At 40.1% G+C, this 22,634-nt stretch overlaps 1 protein-coding gene across 3 annotated transcripts in view; it reads right to left on the reverse strand.

Moving 5' to 3' along the window:
- OTULIN (OTU deubiquitinase with linear linkage specificity) overlaps positions 1-20,141 on the reverse strand; it is a 55,904-nt gene extending 35,763 nt beyond the window's left edge. Inside the window, exon 1 of one of the 3 annotated variants that reach the window (XM_069101420.1) lies at positions 20,034-20,141. Coding sequence is in view for 2 of the 3 variants with exons in the window: in XM_069101419.1 (XP_068957520.1) it covers positions 19,667-19,854 (188 nt within the window). In the remaining variant the exon portion in view is untranslated. The other 2 variants (XM_069101419.1, XM_069101418.1) reach the window with 2 other exon arrangements.
- Positions 20,142-22,634: the final 2,493 nt, after the last annotated feature.

A 22,634-nucleotide genomic window follows, 5' to 3' on the forward strand; every position in this document is an offset into this window, starting at 1 on the left:
TATATGAATGTAATGGAATACTAGATAGTACTATAAGAAATGATGAGCAGGCAGATTTCAGAAAAAGGAATTGATGCTGAGTGAAATGTGTAGAACCAGGAAAATATTGTACAATGATTAACTATGATAGACTTAGTTCTTCTCAGCCATACAACGATACAAGACAATTCCAAAAGACTTGTGATGGAAAATACTATCCATATCCAGAGAAAGGACTACGGAATCTGAATGTAGATTGAAGCATAGTATTTTCACTTTTTTGTTGCTTTTTTCCTTCTCATAGTTTTTCCCTTTTGTTCTGATTGTTCTTTCACAACATGACTAATATGGAAATATGTTTAACATGATTGTACAAGTATAACCTATGTCAGATTGCTTGCAGTCTTGGGAAGGGGGGAGGGAAGGAAGAAAAGTTTTCAAATCTTACAAATATGAATGCTGAAAACTATCTTTACATGTAATTGGAAAAAAATTAAATGTAAAAATAAAAAAAAAAACCCCTATACATCTTTCCCAGTGCCCAAATATCTCCACATAGAATTTGCAATTCAACAAAATTTTTTTAAGTGTCTATGTGCAGGACACTGAAAGTATTAAGACAAACAACCCCTGCCCTCAAGTTTACATTCTGCTGAGCAGAAGTAACATTTCACAGAAATAGATTCAAAATACACACACAAAACAAGTGGAGTTTTTATTTTGTGTGTGTATTTTTTTTATTTGTTTATATATATATATATATATACACATATATTTGAATATTTGATTTTAAAACTTTCAATTCCAGATTCATTCCCTTTCCCCCCTGCCACCCACCCCCACTGGGGAGACAAGCAGTTCAGTATAGGTTGTACATGTGCGGCTAATGCAAAACAATAACATAGTAGATGTATTGTAGAAGACTGACTATATTTCCCTCCCTCCTATCCCACATCCCACTTGTTCTATTCTCTACTTTGATCCTGTCCCTTTTCAAAAGTGGGTGCTTCCAACTTCCCTCCCCCCCAGCCTGCCCTCCCGTCCATCATCCCCCCTCACATCCCCTTCCCCCCCTATTCTCCTGGAGGGTGAGATCCCCCTATGTAGTGTGTATTTCCCTCCCTCCTCAAGCCAGATTCAATAGGAATAAGGTTGACCCATTCCCTTTTGCCTTCCTATTCTTCCCCTCCATTGTAACCATTTTCCCTTGCCTCTTCTGTATGAGATAGTTGCCCCACTCTGTCTCTCCCCATCTCCTCTCATTATATTCCTCTCACCTCTTAATTTCACCTTTTAAGTATCATCCCTTCCTGTTAAATTGGTCCCGTACCCTCTATCTATGTATACCTGTAAACATATATACACACATTCACATATGTATTCATATGCCCGAATACCCTCATATAAAGAGATATATATATAATACATATATATATATATTTCTAAACCCTTCAACTACTGAGAAAAGTTTCATAAGTTACAATTATTGTTTTTCCATGTAGGAATGTTAACAGTTCAACTTTGGCCAGGTGGCTCAGCAAGCAAGAGCTTCAAATCCGGGCCCAGACACCTAGCACCACACCCAGAAACAACAACCGGCCGTGCAACCCCGAGCAAGCCACTCAACCCCGATTGCTCCAAAAAAAAAAAAAAAATAGTTCAACTTTGATAAGTTCCTTATGATTTCTTTACCCTGTTTACCTTCTCATGCTTCTCTTGCTTCTTGCATCTGAATGTCAAATTTTCTATTCAACTCTGGTTTTTTCAGCAAGAATGCTTGAAAGTCCTGTATTCCACTGAATGACCATATTTTCCCCTGAAACATGATACTCAGTTTTTCTGGGTAGGTGACTCTTGGTTTTAATCCCAGCTCCCTTGACCTCCGGAATATCACATTCCAGGCCCTTCGATCCTTCAGTGTAGAAGCTGCCAGATCCTGGGTTATCCTGATTGTGTTTCCACAATATTCAAATTGTTTCTTCCTGGCTGCTTGTAATATTCTCTCCTTAATCTGGGAATTCTGGAACCTGGCTATAATATTCCTAGGAGTTTTCTTTTTGGAATCTTTTTCAGGAGGTGATTGGTGGATTCTTTCAACCTCTATTTTGCCCTCTCGTCCTAAAACATCAGGGCAGTTTTCTTTGAGAACTTCCTGGAGGATGCTTTCCAGGCTCTTACTTTGGTCATGGCTCTCAGGCAGTCCAATAATTTTTAAATTATCTCTCCTGGATCTATTTTCCAGGTCAGTGGTTTTTCCCATGAGATATTTCACATTGCCTTCTATTCTTTCATTTGTTTGGATCTGTTTAACAGCATCTTGATTTCTCATAAAGTCATTAGCTTCCATTTGCTCCAATCTAATTCTGAAGCAATGAATTCTCCTCAGTGAGCTTTTGAGATTCTTTTTCCATCTGGCAAATTTGACTTTTTAAGGCATTCTTCTCCTCATTGCCTTTTTGAGCCTCCTTTGCCATTTGAGTCAGTCTGTTTTTTAAGGTATTATTTTCTTCAGTCAGGCTGTTGACTCTCATTTCATAATTTTCTTGCATTGTTCTCATTTCTCTTCCCAATTTTTCCTCCACTTCTCTTATCTGCTTCTTAAGGTCCTCTATGGCCTGTAACCAGCTTGTATTTTCCTTTGAAGCTTTTGGTGCAGGAGTTCTGACTTCACTGATTTCCTCCTGTTCCATGCCTTGCTCCTTCTTATCCCCAAAATAGGAGTGTAATGTTGGAATCTTCTGTCTGCTTTGTTTCCTTTGCCTGCTCATTTTGCCACTCAATGATTTGACTTTTGGGCTTTTTGCCACAGTAGGACTCTGCCACCAGACAGGGGAGTTTTCGTCCCAAACGCTGGGGTTTTCTCAGCTGCCAGAGGTATTAGATGGGTGCCCTCTCTGAGGTCTCCACACGCTCTGGCAAGCTGGACACACACCCCAGGACCTCCACCCTAGACTGCAATCCAGATCCAAGCAGGTTAAAGCAAGAGCGATTACCCCTCAGACTGGTGCTTGGTCCCCCTACACTCTGCAGGCCAGGAGCTGAAGCCGCCACGTGGCGCTGGCAGGCTGTGCCATTGTCTCAGCGGTTTCTTGCCCCGGGGGTAAAAGCCACGCACTCCCACTTACTGGGTCCCAAAGTCCAGAATGCACTGGCCTCTCACCTTGTCCTTCGCATCTATGTATTGATAAATCTGGAAACGGCCACAGCTGCTGCTGATTTGGAGTCCCTCTGGCTGGCAGCTGGTCAGGCCCGCCCTGGGGCTAAAGCCTCAGCGTGGTGCTGGGCTCGGCGTTGCGCTGGCCGATTCCTGCCGGCCTGCCCGACTGTTCTCAGCAGGAGGTTAGCTTCTCTGTGTCATTTTGTGGGTTCTGCAGCTCCAAAGTTTGTTTAGAGTCCCCTTTTTACATGGATTGGGGAGGGTGGAAGCTGGAGCCGCGGGAGGGTCGTGCTTCTACTCCATCATCTTGGCTCCGCCCCCCCACAAGTGGAGTTTTTAGGGAAGGAGACAAGAGGGGAGCAGCACCAATTGAGGGTGAGAGGATTAGAAAATAGGAAGTAGCATCTGAGCTGAGTCTTGAAGGGGTCTAGGGATTCCAGAAGACAGAAGGGGAGGGAGAAAAAATTTCAGGTAGCATATACCACCTATACAAAGGCACCAAGAGAGGAGATAAAATTATTATAAAGGAAACAGCAGCTTGGCGGAATTACTGAGTATGTGAACACAAACTCTAACTAGATGTGAATGATTTTAAATGATTAACAGAGGAAAGTTTGCATTTTAGCACAGAGGGCACAGTAATGTTAAACTAATGCGAAGGAAGTACTGAAGCTTCTTGAGCAAGGTGACAATAATCATATCTATGCTTTAGGTACCTTAATTTAGCAGTTGTATGAAGGGCAGAGCGGAAAGAGGAAAGTCGGGAGGGATATGGATACCAATTAGAAGACCACAGCACTAATCCAGGGAACAAACAAAGAGCATCTGAACTGGTGACCATGGGAGTAAATAACCAGGTGTAGACAGGAAAGATATTGAGTAGGTAGAATTGATGGTACCTGATGTGGCAAAAGACTGGATGGCTATGGTATATGAAGGAGAGTAAAGAGCTAAGAATGACACCAAAGTTGGAAACCTAGGTAACTAAGGATGACAGTGGTCTAAATAATAACAGGAAAAGTAGGAAAAGGAGTAGATTGAAGAGGGTAGGAAAGGGGGACCGGAGAATAGATGAGTTCCATTTTGGACATGTTGAATACGTAAAGCTTATGGGGCATCATGGTGGAAATGTCCAGTAAGCAGTTGGTGACAAAGGACTGAAACTGAGGAAACAGATGCATGGCTTAAGAAAAATAGAACTAGAAACAATAGGTAAAAGTTGCAAAGACACAGTTTTAGGCTCAATATAAGGGGAAAAAATTGAGAATAGCAGCTTCCCCCTCACTGGAATGACTATTCTTATTCTGAGTAGGATCAGAAGGCTTTTGAGGTCCCTTCCAACTCTGAAATCCAGTGATGTTAAACAAATGCAAAGACAAAGCCATGCAAATCAAGAAGGCACACCTAGGGGCGGCAAGGTGGTACAATGAATAGAGAGAGCACCAGCCTTGGAGTCAGGAGGACCTGAATTCAAATCCAGCCTCAGATACTTAACACAAAAACTAGCCATGTGACCTTGGGCAAGTCACCTAACCCCAACTGCCCCTACCTTCCCCCCCTCAAAAAGCAAAATCTAAAAAAAAAAAGGTACACCTATAAATAAAGGCACCAGGAAAAGGGACCAGGAAGAAAAGGTTTCCCTGATAAATGTTTGCTGTATTAGTAAGCCTTCTTTTACAATGACCTTTCTGGCTCCCTTCTTTTGCTTCATCCAGAATGAAACTGACTGGGGTCTCTCAAAGCACAAGCTATATAGTAGATCCTCAAAGTTCTTGACAGCACAAGCTTTATAATAGGTCCTCCTAACCTAGTAAGTCTTTGAGTCAGACTCGGTATGCCTGTCGGAGGACTAGCCTAGCTAAGTTAGGAGAAGCTCTTTATCAGGTTGGCTCTAAAGTGATCAGTTTTTGTTCAGAGTAACTCAAAAAGAACAGAGAATTTTAAGTGCTATGATTTACATTAGAGGGGAGAATACTATCCAGGCAAAATGATAGATCCCTGAATTACTGAAGTGTATTTATGTTTAGGTCTTATCCATCTATCAAAGACCTTAGTATAGAGCCTTGAGCATATTAAGATGCTCAATTAAATGTTACATGACAATTAATGAATCTGCTATTGGCGCAATTTGTCACATTCAAGGGAGCACTCCACCCCTCCTTTTCTTAATCTGTCTCCAAGTAAAAGTCACTTTTCACTTTCATAACATACTAAGAGATATTAAAGAAAACCACTTATGTTGGGAAAGAGGCAAGGGGAAGAAGGGTACTTTCCAAGAACAATGCCTCTGGTAAGATTTTAAGTATAAGGTGTGATGTTGCTTCCAGAGTCCATGCCAGAGTCAAAGCAAACAGAAACTAGATAGTCATAGGGAACTAGTGCATCAAAACTTAAAATAAAAGGTGATCTATGTGTTAGCCCCTCCCTTAAAAGTGGCTCTCAGAAGGTGCAATTCAGTTTTACCAAAAAAGAAAACAATTCTTATTATGAAAAAGTCCTTTAAAATGTTTCATAAATGTACAGAATAGCACTGCAGAATCATCTTTCTCTCATATGATTAAAGATTCCATTCCAGGATAATTCTGTAGTTACCCTGGATATGTGTTCTTTAAAATTAGGAGCTAACCAAAGTTCATTCATCAGGGTCACTATGCACTAAATGTAAACAAGTTCCTACCACTAAACATTCACTCATATCTCCATGAAAACCTAATAAGACAGAGTAAAGATAAATTACATGGAATGATGGAAAGCTATCCATTTTCATGTGTATGGAAAATGAGAGAAGAGAGTATTAAAGATAAAGAGAGAAAAAAAAGAAAAAATTAATGGGTAAGAAAGGCAGAGTTCATTGAAAATTCTCTCAGCAATTGATGCATTTCTCTTAGGTCTTGTGCATATGCTAATTTTCATGGCCACCAAATGGTATAAGAAAAATGTTAATATGGTCTTTATTAGCCTGCACTTAAAATGACCCCAAAACTATATATTTACCAGGAGAAGGATACATCTTGAGTTGAATTACTGCTGAATGCCACAATCAATCAGCAAGTTGCCTATCAGTAAAATCTTAATATGTATAAACTTAAGAGGAAAAAAAGTAATATTCTCTGTTTCAAAAGTTAGAAGAATATACTCAACTGACAAAAAGCATAGGGGGAAGGGAGGGAGGAAGGAAATAAAAATTCTACCACTGAAAATGGGGATAATTTTCTGAACTGAAAACATTTTCTTCACTTAGTATTGCTATCAGTTTGAGTTTTGGGGGTTTGTTTAGGGTTTTTGTTTTTTTTTTTTTTGGAGAGGAAGCATAACAAGGACAAACAGTTTGAGTTTAGAACAAGGAAAAACTCTTATTACAGCATAAGATAAAAACAGGTAGATAAAAAACAAATTTAGGACCAGAAAATGTTGTACCAATTTGGAAAAGCTTCCTTGACCTTCATATAAACACACAGATTTGTCTCCATTGCTCCTTGCTAACATACCTCCCAAACTCAACTCCTCTCTTTGAATAGGTTGGAAAGCAGACAAGTAAAAATGTCTACAAGGCTAAGAAAGACAATAAACTTCATTTTGTGGCTATCTTTAAGACTTAATAAGATATGATTCAAGAATGGAATATGGAAACAAAAAGGCAAACCATATTTAAGAGGGATAACAAATTAGTAAAAGGAGCAGCAGAATAGCATTATATACCAAAAGAATACCATGAGAAAAGCCATGAATGGAAAGGATAAGTATGGTATGTAGCACTTGTGGAAAAGGGATAAACAAAAATTATGTTATGGTAAAATATACTCTTGACCAAGCCAGAAGGAGAAAATGGATGACTTTATGAAATAGACTGCAAAATCTGCAAAGAGTTATAGCAAGGATGGAAGACTTTGACTCTGGTCATATATTGGAGTTTTCTTGCAGTTAACAGAAAACCAACAAAATTTTTACTTGCTTTAATAATAATTTTATTTTTTATAAAGGTAGAGGAAGTGATGCAGGGAACTACTATTCTAGACCTGACTTACCACAAAGAAGGAACTGTTTACTGAAGTAGAAATCACAGGAACCATGAGAGGAAGTAGGCATAACATCATAATTCATGACAGATTAGGAGAGGAACATTAGGCATACTTTGTACACTCTAGATTTTGAGATAGATTTCAAAATATTCAAAGTAAAAGATATATAAGATCCAATTACCTAAAAATTCCACAAGAGCAGTTGGTCTCAGGATTGGATGCTCTTAATTTAATGCTGACAGAACAAACATAAATTGATTGCAGTGAGAAAAAAGCTGATGCAGTAAAGTGAGCAGAACAAGAACAACTTGCACTATAATTACGATACCAACACTGTAAAGATAATGGATTTTGAAATACTTAGGAAGTCTAACTGATGTAATGATCAACCACAATTCCCACAGGATAGATCATGGAAGAATGCTACCCATATCTTGACAGAGCAATGATGGGCTCAATATGTGGAATGAAACATATATTGATATATAATTGTTACAAGGGTTTTGTTTTTCATGTTTTCTCCCCCACCCCTCCAGCCCCCAAGGTAGGGGGGGCAAGAGGAAAACAGAAAAAAAAATGCTTAATTGAAAAAAGACATTTTAAATTAAAAAAAAAAAACCCTTAAGAGAATAATATGGAAGTACAGAGAACTCATTACCCAACTTAAGATTCTTTTAAAAACCATGTAAAGAAAAGGGAAGAGGGGGGAGGGCAGGTAGGTGGCGCAGTGAATAGAGCACCAGCCCTGGAGTCAGGAGGACCTGAGTTCAAATCCAGCCTCGGACACGTAACACTTACTAGCTGTGTGACCTTGGGCAAGTCACTTAACCCCAACTGCCTTGCCTTCCCCCCTCCAAAAAAGTAAAATAAATAAATATTTTTAAAAAATAAAATAAATGTTTGTTAAAAAAAAAAGGGGGGGGGGGCTGGTAACTAATGATGAACTGGTAGTTGAGCAGTGAAAAGATAAACCACTAGTCCAAAATAATGAGGCTGGTACATGACATTCACTTGATGACAACTGATGGTGATGAACTTAAAATGCAGACACATGTTTTCAGACATGATCATTGTGAAAATTTGTTTTGCTGGGCTATGAAACTACATATATTGAGGATTTTATTTTTCAGGGATTTTGGTGGGGGGGGTGTTAAAATTTATTGTGGGGCAATGGAGGATGGTTTTTAAACAGAATGAATGAGTAGCATAGTTCCATTAACAATAGTATCAAGAAGAAAAATAATAGTTCAAATCAGAATGAGTTTAAGTTATCAATGAATACAAAGAATGGCAATAAAAGGGACATTTTTTTTGGTTCCTTTTGTTAAATTAAGTTATGTTGGGGGCAAGAAAAACAAAGAAAAGAGAGGATTCCTGTCCAGGATGGATAGGGATAATATCCTGGATAATAAAGACTAGACTAAGATACTCTACTAGATGCTAATTGTGCTTCTGAATCCTCTTTCCAGGGAGAACAACCTTCAGACTGGAAAGGAACAACAGAAATAGATAAAAGGGAATTGAAACCTAAGGTAAATAAAAAGTTGGTAAGAGAACAAAGTTGCTAACTGCTCTCAATTCACCTAGCTCAGACAAAACATCAAGGGGACCTGAGAGAACTGGAAGATAGGATTGCTGAGCTGCTGTCAGTGATTTCTTTATAAACTTCAGGGAATAGAAGAGGTACAACTGATGATGAGCAAATGTTCCAGTGTTCAAAAAGGGGAAGAAGATTCTTGAAACTAAAGCTTCACTTCAATTCTTGGCAAAATACTGGAATGTTTTATATCAAGGGGTACTTTGTAAGTACTTAAAAAGGGAAATGGAGATCACTAAGAATCACCAGAAGCTTCCCAAGAACAATCCAAACTTTTTTTCATTTGTGACAAGATTAACAGATTGATCAGTTAAAGGAAGGTTGTACACACAATTTACCTTGACTTTAGCAAAACTTTTGACAAAGTTGCCTGTGTTTTTGTTGTGGACAAAGGATAATGGCTAGATGACAGTATGGAAATAGGGTGAATGGTCAGATTCAACGTGTATTCACCTTGATGGTCAGTAGAAGGAGCAGAGTGCCTCAATGATCTGTGCTTTGCACATTATGCATTGTAACACTTTTCTCAATGACTTGGGTAAAGGCATGCATGGAATATTTGTCAAATTTTAAAATGACACAAGGGCTCGGGACAGATCCTTACAAGCTACAAAGCTGAGCCAAGTCTAATAAATGAAATTTAATATGGATAAATAAAGTCCTGCATTTAGGTTCATAAAAATAACTTTGCAATTGTAAGATGGGTGAAGGGTGGCAGAGATCATGTTGGGGAAGTAGATGGTGGCTGGAGTAAGATAGGAGTAGTGGCTGGAGAATTCAGTGAGTCAAGTTTTACCAGATCGGCACAATTAAGAGGAGCAAAGCACCCCAAACAGCACCCTGCTCTAGACAGACGATATCTAGAATATTTTATTCAGTTCTGGGGGGAATCACAGTTTAAGATTACTGATAAACTGAGGCATATCTAATGGAGAGTGGCTAGTGAGAATGGTAGAAATCATGTTATAAGAAGAAAAATTAAAGAAAATGGAAATAGTAACCTATAGAAGATCTAAGATGGCCAACACAAGTGCCTTCTACTATCTGAACATTTCCAATATACAAAAAAACATCCGATTTGTTCCTATTTAGTCTAGCTTAACCCAAAGGGAAGAGCTAGGAACAACAGACAGAAATTAATGGGAAGGCAAATTTAAGCTACATGTAAGGAAATTCTTTCTAGCAATAAAATCTGCACCAAAGTTTAATGGGCTACCTTGGTAGGGAATGATTTCCTTATCAGAAGTCTTCAGAGGATGGATAACTACTTGTCAGGGAAGTTTTAGAAGGAGTTCCAGCTAAAGTACCAGTTGAAGGGTGGCTAGGTGGCGCAGTGTCTAATAGAGCACCAGCCCTGGAGTCAGGAGGACCTGAGTTCAAATCAGGTCTCAGACACTTAACACTTACCTAGCCATGTGACCTTGAGCAAGTCACTTAACCTCAACTGCCCTCCAAAAAGCAAAAATAATAATAATAAAGTACCAGTTGAACTAAATAAACTCAAGGTTTTGTCATTGTAGGATTCATAAGTCACCTACCAAAAAAAATTCCAATGCCCATACAATTTTTTTTTAATGAAATAAAGTAAAGGTTTAACCTGAGAGCCTTACAAGAAACATAAAAAAAACTGAAAACGTAAAAAAATTACATTAAACATGAATTAACTTGGGATATTTTAACATTTTAACATGTTAATTTGCAAGTTTGAATTAAACAGTTTTTAAAAATCATGAAACAAAAGAAATAACTCTTGAAGCACAGATCCATAATTCATCCCTTCTAGAAAAAGAAAAAGTACTATTATTTTAAAATTGTTATTAATTTTTCAACATTATTTTAAAATCTAAATAAACTAGCTCTCATTAATATTTACATTTCTCCCTTAAGTTAGCAATGAGATTCATAATAAATTCATATTACAGAATAAGTTAATACATTCAGATGTATAAATTATCTAAAAGGAGCAACAACAAAAAAATGACAAATCCTAAAGTATACACAAGGTTCCCCCTCTGTTCAAAACCAAGTGAAATGATAAAGGCTACCAGAATCATCAGAGAGGAGTTTTTCCTACCTAATACAATATTAATTGCTGGGGGGAAATATGCCCAATTCCATGCATTCTGGCTTCTGTTCCTACTACTCTATTAATCCTGTTCTTTCGAAAATAATCAATGGCCTTCTTATCCAATAATCCATCATCATTCCTTATCCTCCCTGACCTTTCTTCACCATCTGGTACTCCAAAATTCTATCTCTGGCTTTTTTATATTCTTCCTTAGACTAAGTTCTGAGGAAGAGACCATGTTTTATTACATTGTGATAAATGCTGACAGACACAATGCACACTCTGCACCTAAAAAAATACTTATTGATTTAATTCTTCAATTTCCCTAGGTAACCTTACACATGACCATGGTAAAAAATATGTCTGCAAATAACTCCCAAATCTGTATTTCTAACCCTGAGGTCCAGTCACATTTCCAACTGCATAATGGATATCTCCACCTCAATGTCCTACTAATTCCCCCCCCAAATAATCAACAAGCTTTAATATCAAGGATCTAATATGGGTCAGGAACTATGGATATAAATACAAAGAATGAAACAAAATTGCAAATACCTTACATGGGACAGAAAGTCAATACATATATACAGAATATAAAGAGGACTCAAATAAACACCAAGTTGTTAAATACAAGGTAGTTTAGAAGAAAAGGAACTAACAGTTGAAGGAATCAAGAAAGCCAACATGTAGGTTCTTGAGATGCATCTTGAAAGAAGTGGCGGGGGGAAGAAGCATGGCTAGGTAGCACAGTGAATAGAGCACCAGCCCTGGAGTCAAGAGGACCTGAGTTCAAATCTGACCTCAGACACTTAACACAAAATTTGCCATGTGATCTTGGGCAAGTCACTTAACCCCAATTGCCCTCCCCCCTTCAAAAAGCAGGAAAAAAAAAAGAGAGAGGGATTCTATGAGACAGAGGTGAGGAAGACATACATTTTCAGGCAAGGGGAAAGTAGTCAGTACAAAAGCACAGAGAATGTTATTTGTGAAGAATATAAAGGCTAGTTTGTCTGATTTGAAAAGCATAGAGGGCAAGCAATGTCCAATGAGATTAGAAAATTGAGTTCAGGCTGTTTTAAAAAACAGAGAAGTATATATTTTAACTATAACCAACAAGAAGTCTACTGGAGTTGATTGAGGACAGGAGTGATTGTGGTCCTGTTTGCATTTAAGGGAAATCACTTTGGCAACAGTATGATTAGATAGTCAACAAGCATTTATTTAAGCACTACTATGTACCAGTTGCTGTTCAGTCACGTCTGATTTTTTGTGACTCAGTGGACCACAGCATGTTAATCAATGCTGTCCATGGGGTTTTCTTGACAAAGGTACTGGAATGATTTGCCATTTCCTTCTCCAGTGGAGTAAGGCAAAAAGAGGTTAACTGACTTGCCCAGAATCTCTATCCATTGAGACACTATCTGCCTACTCTATGTGCCAGGCTAGTTGTGCTAAGTACCAGAGATACAAAGAAAGGCAAAAACAAACAAACAAAAAACAGTCTTTCTCTGGAGGAACCCACAGTCTGCTTGAGAAGACATGAAAATTATTCACACAAAAAAAAAAAAACCAATATATGGGATAAAGTGGAAATAACCAACAGGGGAAAAGAACTAGCATTAAAGGTGCCTGGGATGTAGGGGCGGCCAGGTGGCTCAGCGAGTAAGAGCACCGGCTCCAGTGTTGGGACGACCTGGAGATGGAATCCCCGGCTCAGACACTCAGCACCACACCCAGAAATCACTGGCCGTGTAACCTTGAGCAAGTTACTTCTACCAGATTGCTTAAAAAAAAAAAAAAAGGTACCTGGGATGGGCTTCTTGCAGAAGGCAGAATTTTATCTAGGAACTGAAGGAAATGAGGGAGATAAGGAGGGGGAAAATGACTAGAAAGGTAAGTCATGGAGAAAACCAAATTATGTAGGCCTTTGGATACCAGATTATTTTATGATTGTTCCTAAAAGTGATAGGGAGCCACTGGAGTTTACTGGCAGAGAAACCAATTAGGAAGTTATTCCAATCATCTAGGTAAGAAGTGATGAGGGTTAGAACCAAGGTACTGGCTGTATGTGTTGGTTTGGATGTGAATGAAAAGATAGCAAGATGTGGCAACTCATTAGATGTATCCTAAACCAAACTGACCTTTCCCCCTAATCTGACTCCTCCTGACTTTCCTATTTCTGTCAATGCTGAAACCATTTACATATGTAACATATGGTCAAAACTGTTCTGCTAGCTTTTATTCCTTTTTCTTCTTTAACAGGTAACCGTAACCAAGTCAGATCCATTGAGCCTCCCACAGTGCCCTGCATGTCACCACACTATTCCAGTACCTCATTACCCTGTTTAAACTAGAACCACAACTTAATTGGTCTACTCATTTCTAGTCTCTACCCACTTCAATCCCTCCTTCATAAAATGTCAGTTTATGTGCAGATCTGATCATACCATTCCTGTCCCCAAAATCCTTCAATAACTCCCTACTACTTATTTAATGAAGTCTGGATTCAAATGCTAGAGCCTAGAATTCAAAGACTTCATAGCCTAGTACCTCCCTACTTTTTTAGTCTTATCTGGAACTATTCCCTTTTACCTGTCCTGTATGGGGCTATTATCCCTCTTCAAAGTTCAAAATGTTCCTATTTCTGTGCCTCTTCTCACATTCAAGCTTAAAATACCTCTCCCATACTTCATCTCCATCTGAGAAAATGCTACCCGCCCTTCAAGACCTAACTCAAAAGTTTATTGTCTATGAAAAGTTCCCTGAGCCCATCAGTTGGAAATGGTCTTTTTCCCCTCATGTCAAAGGGCAATTTCTGCATCACTATCTATATAATGTGGCATATTTATTCATTACATTTCCCATTAGAAAAGAGGCTACATAATAGGGAGCAAATTTTAATAATCTTTTCTCCCTTAGTACCTAGTACAATACTTTGTACATGGGTAGTTGCTATAAGAATGAACATTAGCAAAACAAAGTAACTTAAGCACAATATAGGCATTGTGAGGGAAAGAAAGCTTCTTCTTTGTAGTTGACATTCAATTTCTGGCACAATTCAACATTTAATATTTTAAAATATAAATTATATAGCCCATATGAACATGATATATAGTATTTTAGTTTTTTGCCATTATCAAATTTTAGGCCACATTTCCTTTAGCTGCCTAATTAAGAGGCAATGTGGAATGGTGAGAAAAGAACTGAACTGAAACCAAAAGACCTAAATTCTAATTCAGGCTTTCCTATTTATTAGCTGTGTGGCTATTGGCAATCAAAAACCATCTCTAAGCCTCAACTTTATCTATCGTATGTAAAATGGGGCCTCAGATCACCTACCTCATAGGGTAATGAAGAAAGTGTTCTGCAAAGTACAAAGCTCTTTATAAAGGTGAGCAGATCTTAATGTAGCTACTAATCTAGCTCTAGTTTATTCTTGCAGTTTTAAACACAGAACAAAAATTCCAGCTATGATTCTATTACTATATTTCCTGAAATTACCAGTTGTCCAAGCTAGTAGCAAGAGGTCAGTAAGGTAACAGCATTGAAATGATCAAAGAACACTAAGGCGTGAGACAGCCCAATGCCCAAGATGGGAGACTGTGTGAAAGAAAAAATGATAGCTCCTGAATATCCTTTTTCTCCAGACTAGGCTGACACACTGCACATAGGCTACACTAGAGGATAGACAGATGGAGAGATATTCAAAATGCTGGAAAGTACCAAAATTCCTTTCTTCCTTCTATGAATAGTTTTATTTTATCCATAACCAGTTACTTGTAAACCTTCAAATTAAGACAAATCACAGAGAAATATAAGGAACAAGAAAACAACCTCAGAAAAACAGAAGTTATTCTTATAGCTCTGTTACAACGGGTCAACTTGATAATGATGTGGCATTCTCTGTAAGGGTTTCTTGGGTGCTAGGCCAAGTCTTCCTTCCCTTAGAGGGGATGGGAAGCTGACAGTTCTCTTTCTTTCGAAAGAGATAAAGAAGAAAGGAAGAGGAGAGATGTGGCTGCCACCATGATGTCATCCTCATCCCCTGGAAGCCAAAGCAGCACAAGATTCCCAGCTAAAAATCATCAGGCAGTTAATATTATCCTGTACCTAATCAAAAGGAACCAAAAAGGGAAGGGTTGCAGGTTCTTCCCTCATCCACATAAATAGGCATCTCTCTGTAAACTAGCAACTGTCATTACAATGGGCAATTCATCCATCACTATCCACCCTCAAAAAAAGAGGCAACTACACTACCTGCCATTCCACCTTTATGGCTTAATCCTTTCGGATCCAGGTTCCCCATCTTCAAGCTTCTCAAGTCTTTTTTTTTAAATTCAAATATTTAACCACCTAACATCCTAACAAGAACTAGTAGCCAGTACTCCACAATGAAAGTAAGAAAAAGACAGGCTAGAAGTGGGGAAAGAACACTAACAAGGAGATAAAACGGGCATGGCGTCCAAGACAAACTTCAACTCCTATCTCATCTGCTGAGGTTCAATTCTGGCAGTTCCCCTACCCCTCCAAAATCATACCCTGCACCATCCATAGCATAGGTTGTCAACTAATTCCTGATATCAAGATGATCAAATTTGTCAAAATAATATTACAAAGTAGTTTCCCCCATTTGGTCCTTGATTATACTCTTATCTAGTAAAATGTGATGTCAGATAATGGAAGTTTATAGAAAAGAAACTTAGAAGACCTTTATTAAACTCTTATATGAATTCCCTCTACCTATTTATCAAAGAAATCAGGGGCAGCTAAATAAGGTGGCACAGTGAATAGAGCACTGGCCCTGGAATCAGGAGGACCGGAGTTCAAATCTGGCCTCAGAAACTTAACACATACTAGCTGTGTGACCTTGGGCAAGTCACTTAACCCCAACTGCCCTGATCCCCCAAAGCCAAAAAAAAAAAATCAGAGAAGCTATGACATTGAAACTCCTAGTAAGCAAAATGCCTTTAATCCTTACCTTTACACACAATTAATTATATCTAGCAATGCAGAATTATGAGACATATAATTTGCATATATAGCTACATCCCTACAATGCCAATTATATAAATTAATAATGAAATTACAGGACACTACAAAACACTTAGCATTTATGTTTTCTATTTTGAAAGCTTTGCAATTGCAAGTTTTTTAACACTAGGCCAAAAAAATCAATTCTCATGGTAAAGGGAAAGGCCTTAGATACAATTATAGACAACTGCACAGGATTAAAAGTCTTTGTAAACAACTAATTTGGGCAGAAAACTTCAAATTTATCTTAAAACTGCTAAGTTACATACATCTGCAAATATAATAACTGACATATGTGTCATTCACTTCAATAATATAATCTAGCAGAATAACACACCGTATACTAAAAAAAGTACCATCAAAGGAAAGGGAGAAAGGGAACAGTCCAGTATACCTTAAATACATCTTGATGTGATAATCAGAAATCAAGTTCTGAAAGTTCAACATTATATTCCTCTTTCTTCCTAAGAGTTACTGAAAATCAAAATGATCAAAAGTATTTTGAAGAAAAAAATGAACCCAGCTACTAAATAATCCACAAACTAAACTAGAAAAATCAGCACTAAGGAAAAAAAATGGAATTTTTGCTACATCTCTAGATAACTTACCATGTCTCATCAAGCTCCTGATAGCTATTCATTCATTCTGGTGTGGTATAATGGAAAGGACATTGGGCTTAGAGTCTAGGTCAGGGTTCTAGCTCTAGCTTCTGATGCTAACTGACCATGTGATCTTCAGCAAGTCACTTCATTTTCCTGGCCTCATTTTCCTCATCTGCAAAACAAGGATGTTGCTCTAGATGACTAAAAATCTAAGAGATATCTTTGAATCAAGAAGCCCTGAGTTAGGAGTCAGAGAGCCTGAGTTCAAGTGGTGGCTCTGCTGCTTACTATCCATGAGATGGGATAAGTCACTTCAGCACGCAGTTTGTTCATTTACCTTACCTTTAAAACAAAATGTGTAGACTATACAGTCTCTAAGATACTTAAACTTCTACTCTTGTACTATGTAACACCATGAGATAGTAGCCACTGGAAAGAAATAATGTAGCCTGTATGCAAAGTGTTACTGAGGACTAAGGAATCTGCCTACCAGCGCATCTCAACTGCTACTCTATTCAACAGGAAAGAAGCAAACACTAGCATCTAGATGCAACAGGAGGTAAAAGTGGCTGATGAGCATTCACTCTTATCCCTGACAAAGATTTGGCTCACAGTGTAACAGATTCTCACTGTATTCTCACAGTAGATTCCCTCCTCTACAACAAGGAAAACACTAGAAAAGACCACTATACAAAAGCTGTGTCTGAAGCTAATCAACTTCAACTTCACAGTTTGGTTGGTTCAAGCAACTAATCAAATCTTTTTTAACTAGCCTAGTTTGTTTATACAAAAGTGTGTATATATACATACGCCTACATATAGTCAAAGAAACATACATATAGGGGCGGCTAGGTGCGCAGTGAGTAGAGTGCTGGCCCCAGAATCATGAGGACCTGAGTTCGGTCCAGCCTCAGACACTTAACACCCACACAAAAAAACTAGCCGTAACCTTGGGCAAGTTACTTAACCCCAATTGCCCTCCAAAATGCGCAAAAATAAATAAATAAATAAAACAAAGAAACATACATATTTATATACATGTGTACTCATACACATATTCATACATATCTATATACACACAAACTAGCAACTGTATGAAGGTATAGGCATACCTAAATATACACAGGCATATTCATCCTGAGAAAGTCTGTACCCTACATACAGAATGGGGGGGGGGGGAGGTTAGAGAGGGGGAAATTAATCCATCCCAAAGCTAGATAAAACCTTAGGAACTATTTATAGGATTACAGATTTTGATTCAATCCCTCATCAACCTGCCCAAGGTCACACAGCAATAAAAGCGGATTTTCTGACTTTGAGGCCCTAGCTCTTTTCAATTAAATAAATTTGCATGTCTTTACCACGGATCCAATCTTAGTTCATACATTCAGATTTTTGCATTGGAAGGAACCTTATGGGGTCATCACCTCAGATCCCCAAAGTACAAATGAGGAAATGGTCCAAAGATGTAAAGAAATTTGTCCAAGGTAGTAAGTAGTAGAGTCAGGGTTTGAACTTGATCCTTTTGTTCAAACATAGGGAGTTATACTTTACTCTTTCACTCACTAGCAATCAATTGCCTAGTCTTGCTAATTCTACCGCTAAAATATCTATAAAATATCTTTCTTTCCACCTGGACCAGAGTTCTATCTGCATCACTTCTCTCCTGGGCTAGCCTCGAATTAGTTTCTCTATATCAAGCCTCTCTATTCCAACTGATACTTCATAGAGGGGCAAAAATGATAGTCCTAAAGTCTATGTCTGATAACTCTTCTGCTCAATAAACTTTAATGGCTCTCTATTTTCTCTTGTATCAAATGCAAACTCCTCTATTTGGCATCTGAAGCACTTCACAATCTGGCTCCAGACTACCCTTTCATTTACTGCAAAGTACTTCCCTTCCCAGGTTATATATACATCCATCAAACTGACATACTTGTTCCTGTTCAAGCTAATCTACCTCTACCTTCCTTTTACAGAACATTCCATATCGTTTCCATTCTTTGCTCCTGCCCCAACACTGCAATTAATTCCTCCTCACCTCCACTTCTTAGTTCCCTTAGCTTTCTTCAAGTCTCAGTTAAATTGCCACCCCGAGTTTCTACCTCCTTTAATGTGTACATAGTTTGTTGTTGTTCAGTCTTGTCCAACTCCTCCTGATCCCATTTGGAGTTTTCTTAGTGGAGATACTCCAGCTCATTTTACATTTGAGGAAACTGAGGCAAACTGGGTTCAGTCACTTGCCGGGGGTCACACAGCTAATGTCTGAGGTTGGATTTGAACTCCGGAAGATGAAGTCTTCCCGACTCCAGATTTAACATTCTCTCCACAGATGCCCTGTACATGCACTTAGCATTTATTTATTTGTGTGTATGTCATTTTCCTTCAAATTAATGGGAGTAAGCTCCTTGAGGGTGAAGAATGTTCCCTGGCTTTGATTTACCAGTGCAGAGTACATAGTTCCTGGAAGAAGGTACAAACGCAATATTTTTTGAATGAAGGTCTCCAAATCTTTTCCCTTCACCACACTGCCTCATCTATATCACACACTGTTTTCCACAGCAGAAAAATGACTACACAACCTGTTGGTGGAGAACTATTCAGACATTAGATCTCGAAGTGTCTGTCACCCAGCTGTGGGGGCCGGTGGGAGTTTAACTAATCACAAGGACTAACTAGACTTGCAGACGATTCCCACCAGCCCCCATTAGCCCCGAGGTGTCTCGGGTAACTGAATATGCATTTCAAGTTAGGAAAAACTTCTCTAAAAGGTTTTCCCCAAAGTCCGGGAGGTTTTCATCTAGTAACGCCGCGGCTGGTCCACAGCAATGTCTCCCCAGAAGTTTGCGAGTTTTTATCTTTTAACGTTGCAGCTAGAAGAGGCCAGTTTGCCAGAATTTGCAGAAAGAACACTGTTTTTAAGGAAACGTAACAAATGCTTTTTCAGATTTGTCTTTTAAAACTTTAAGGCTTTGTTCGGATTTCTAAAGCAGCGAACACCACCTAGCTCTCGGCCCTGCCCCGGGAGTCACCTGACGGCGCCGTCCCCACCCCCGACCCTCTCCAGCTCCTTCCACGCCCGCCGGGGCAAGGGGAGCCCCGGGCCCCGAGAGCCGCCGCCGGAGGAGCCGCTCGGGGCCGTGTCCCCGTCCAGACCCCGAGCAGCCGCTGCGATGACGGGAGGCTCATCCCCAGCCCGAGTGATGCACTTACTGCTCTCCCGAGTAGCCCGGGACATGGCCCGAGCCCGGGTCCCCCGGGGCAGCCGGCCCCGCCGGCGAGTCCTCCCTCTCCGCTGCTTTCCCACGGCCTAGAGGGGCGGGCTCCGCCTCCAAGCTGGGCCCCTCGGGGCCGCCTGCCCCCGGCCACCCCCCGGGCTGGGGCATCGCTCCCTGACTCATAGGGAGCCCCGAAACGAGCCGGGAGCCTCCAACAGGGACGGAGACCGGGCTCCTGCGGCGCGAGCGGCTGCCCAGCGGCAAGGGGAAGCTGCCATAAGCACCGCCCGCGCGGCCGCGGCGCGGAAGGGGTTAAGCCCGCTCGGCCCGGACCCCTCCCGCCCCTGCAAGAGCGCCCGGACCTCGGCCACCGCTCAGCTGAAGTGGCCACGGCAGGCGGCTCCGCAGACGCTTCCGTGCGCCGAAGAAGCGTCACGGCACGTTGCGTCACGGCGCGGAGCGATAGTCCCGCCCCGGAGCCTCTGACCCGGAGGGGGCGGGGGAGGGAAGCTGCGCTGCTCCTGTGCTCGCCTCGGAGCACGCGCTTCCGGCTGGGATCCCCGAGCCGACTTCAGGACATTGAGCGCATGCTCATGAAACTCCGCTGGAGTTTCCCGCGGTCAAGCTCCTTTCATTGGTTGCGGGAGAACGGGAGGGAGGGAATGCGGGAGCTAGAGGTAGCAGAGCGTTGATGCTGTGAGCTGCGCACGTGTATCTCCTCTGGGTGGGAGTTTAGACAGGTGCAAAGACACTGAGCTACTTTGACCAGAAAGTAAACCTGCTTTGGTTGTGACTGAAAGATTCACAGGGAACAGAGTTTTTGGCTGAGGATCAAGCATGCAATGCCCTTTACCTCTCTAGGACTGCCTATTTACTTTTACACTAATCAAATATTAATTGCAGTTCTAGTGGAGAGTGCATAGGACTGGAGTCGGGAGATGGGAACTCAATCCATATCAGAGATGCTTAATTACCTAGTGCTGGGATTTCCAATGTGAGCTTTGCAACATAACTATTTCGTGACTAAGTCACCTTTTTCCTATCAATAAACATTTAGTAAGCTCCTACTATGTGCCTCATTTTTGTTTTCTGTAAAAATGAGTGAGTTAGAGTTATTAAATATATAATCCTAAAATACAGCCTCTTTTTCAAGATACAGAGAAAAGATATATTGGGTCTTTAAAATACCCGTAAGCATTATTAATTGCCTACTGTGTGGCAAGCACAGTTCAGAGCTCTGGAGAGAAAGTACAAAATCAAGATGGTCTCCGCCCATAAGGGGAAGTAACTTAAAGAAACTTAAGGAGAAAATGTCTCCTTTAAAAAAAAATGGAAAAGGACAAAAAAAGAGTTTTTGTTCTTGAATGAATGTAAGAACCAGAAAAAAAAATACACCATTCAACAAAAAACATAACTAGAAGATGCTAATGTTAATAGAAACAGTCAGACATCTCAAATTTAGCATCTTAAAAAAAAAAAAGCCCGATTTTTACCTTAAACCCATTCCCTCCTCCAGGCGTTTCTGTTTCTGCTGACTACATCACCATTCTTCTGATCACTAGATTGTGAGCTCCTCAAAGACAAAGACAGTCTTGTGCCTTTCTTTGTATCTCTGATGTGTATTAACACAAGGCCTGGTCCACAGGAGGAGATTAATAAATGTTTATTGATAGTTGACTCTCCACTTACACAGCAACATCTCCTTTGGATCTTCTCTCCTATCACATTAGCTATCGAATCAGGCTCCTAATTGGTCTCCCTGCCTCAAATCTCTCCCCATTTTAATCTATCTTTCATATAGCTGCCAAAGTGCCATGAATTCAATTCTCATCTCTTACACTTAGTCATGTGGTCAGGGCAAGTCACTCCAACCTCTCAGCTTCAGTTTCCTCACCCATTAATGATTGCTGTTGCCAGAACAAGATAGAAGACTTAGAGGTGGGAAGTGAGGGAGATGTATAAAAAGGGAGCTAGTAGATATAGTGGGTTAAGGAGATTAGTTTGCACTTACTCTTTTGTCTAGAGAACTAGACTTTAGGGTGGAGCTTCAAAGGTTGGATTGCCTTCTCCAGAGCCTGGAGGCATCCATTCTGTAATTCCTGGCCTGCTGTGGAGGTCCTAGTCCAGTGTGGAGAGTACAGGTCTAGATAGAAGCAGAATAACAGAAGGCATAAGTACTTGGGTGGATGGTTGGATGACTAGGGAGGCTATGAAGATGAAACATGGTCTAGCCAACTGGTAGCTAGAGTAGGGTTGTGAGGTAATCTGCACTCACCTACAAGATAGCTGGGCACTGTGGCCAAAGCTTCAAAAAGTGTTTTATAGTTATATTGTTGGATCTTTAATTTCTGTACTTAAAAAAAAAAAATCAGGGAGAACAGAGCTTCCCAGAGCAACTTCAACCTAAAGAATGGGATTCTTCTGTTCTGAAGAACTGTCTGTTACTGTATCTTTTATGTTTCCCTCTTCTTTACTTTTGTTTGTTGGTCTTCAGCTGTGATAGTAATGGAATATAAAGATCCCCCAGTATTGGCTTGGTTTTCAAATTGATTGTGTTAAAACCCAGAGCTTGTTAATCCCACCTATGGGATGGACTTGTTGATGTGAAAAGAGAGTCTTGAACTGGGAGGAGCTGGTGATAGTAGATTTGAAGAGACAAGAGAGAGGCAGAAGAACTTTTTGGAAGCAGCACCTCGTGGAGCCAGAGAGAGAGACTAAGAGAATTGCTGGGGGCCACTTTGAATTGCCCTGGACTTTTGAGACCTGCCCCCTGAGCTGCCAAGGACTGAGGAGACATGGCTGTTTTGCTGGTACTTTGTCTGTATGTATTGATGTTGTTTTGCCAGATTTGTCCACTGGTGAAAGACAGTCCTTTTATTGAAGAAGTCCTGGAACCTGGCTGTTGGCTAAGAGCTCCTGAGACTGTCCTGCAGACAGAGAGTGAATACTGTCCACTGGTGAAG

The sequence above is a fragment of the Petaurus breviceps genome, unplaced genomic scaffold, assembly GCF_028583685.1.
Source record: "Petaurus breviceps papuanus isolate PSGF00001 unplaced genomic scaffold, PetGlider_PUasm1.0 47, whole genome shotgun sequence".
NCBI lineage: Eukaryota > Metazoa > Chordata > Mammalia > Diprotodontia > Petauridae > Petaurus > Petaurus breviceps.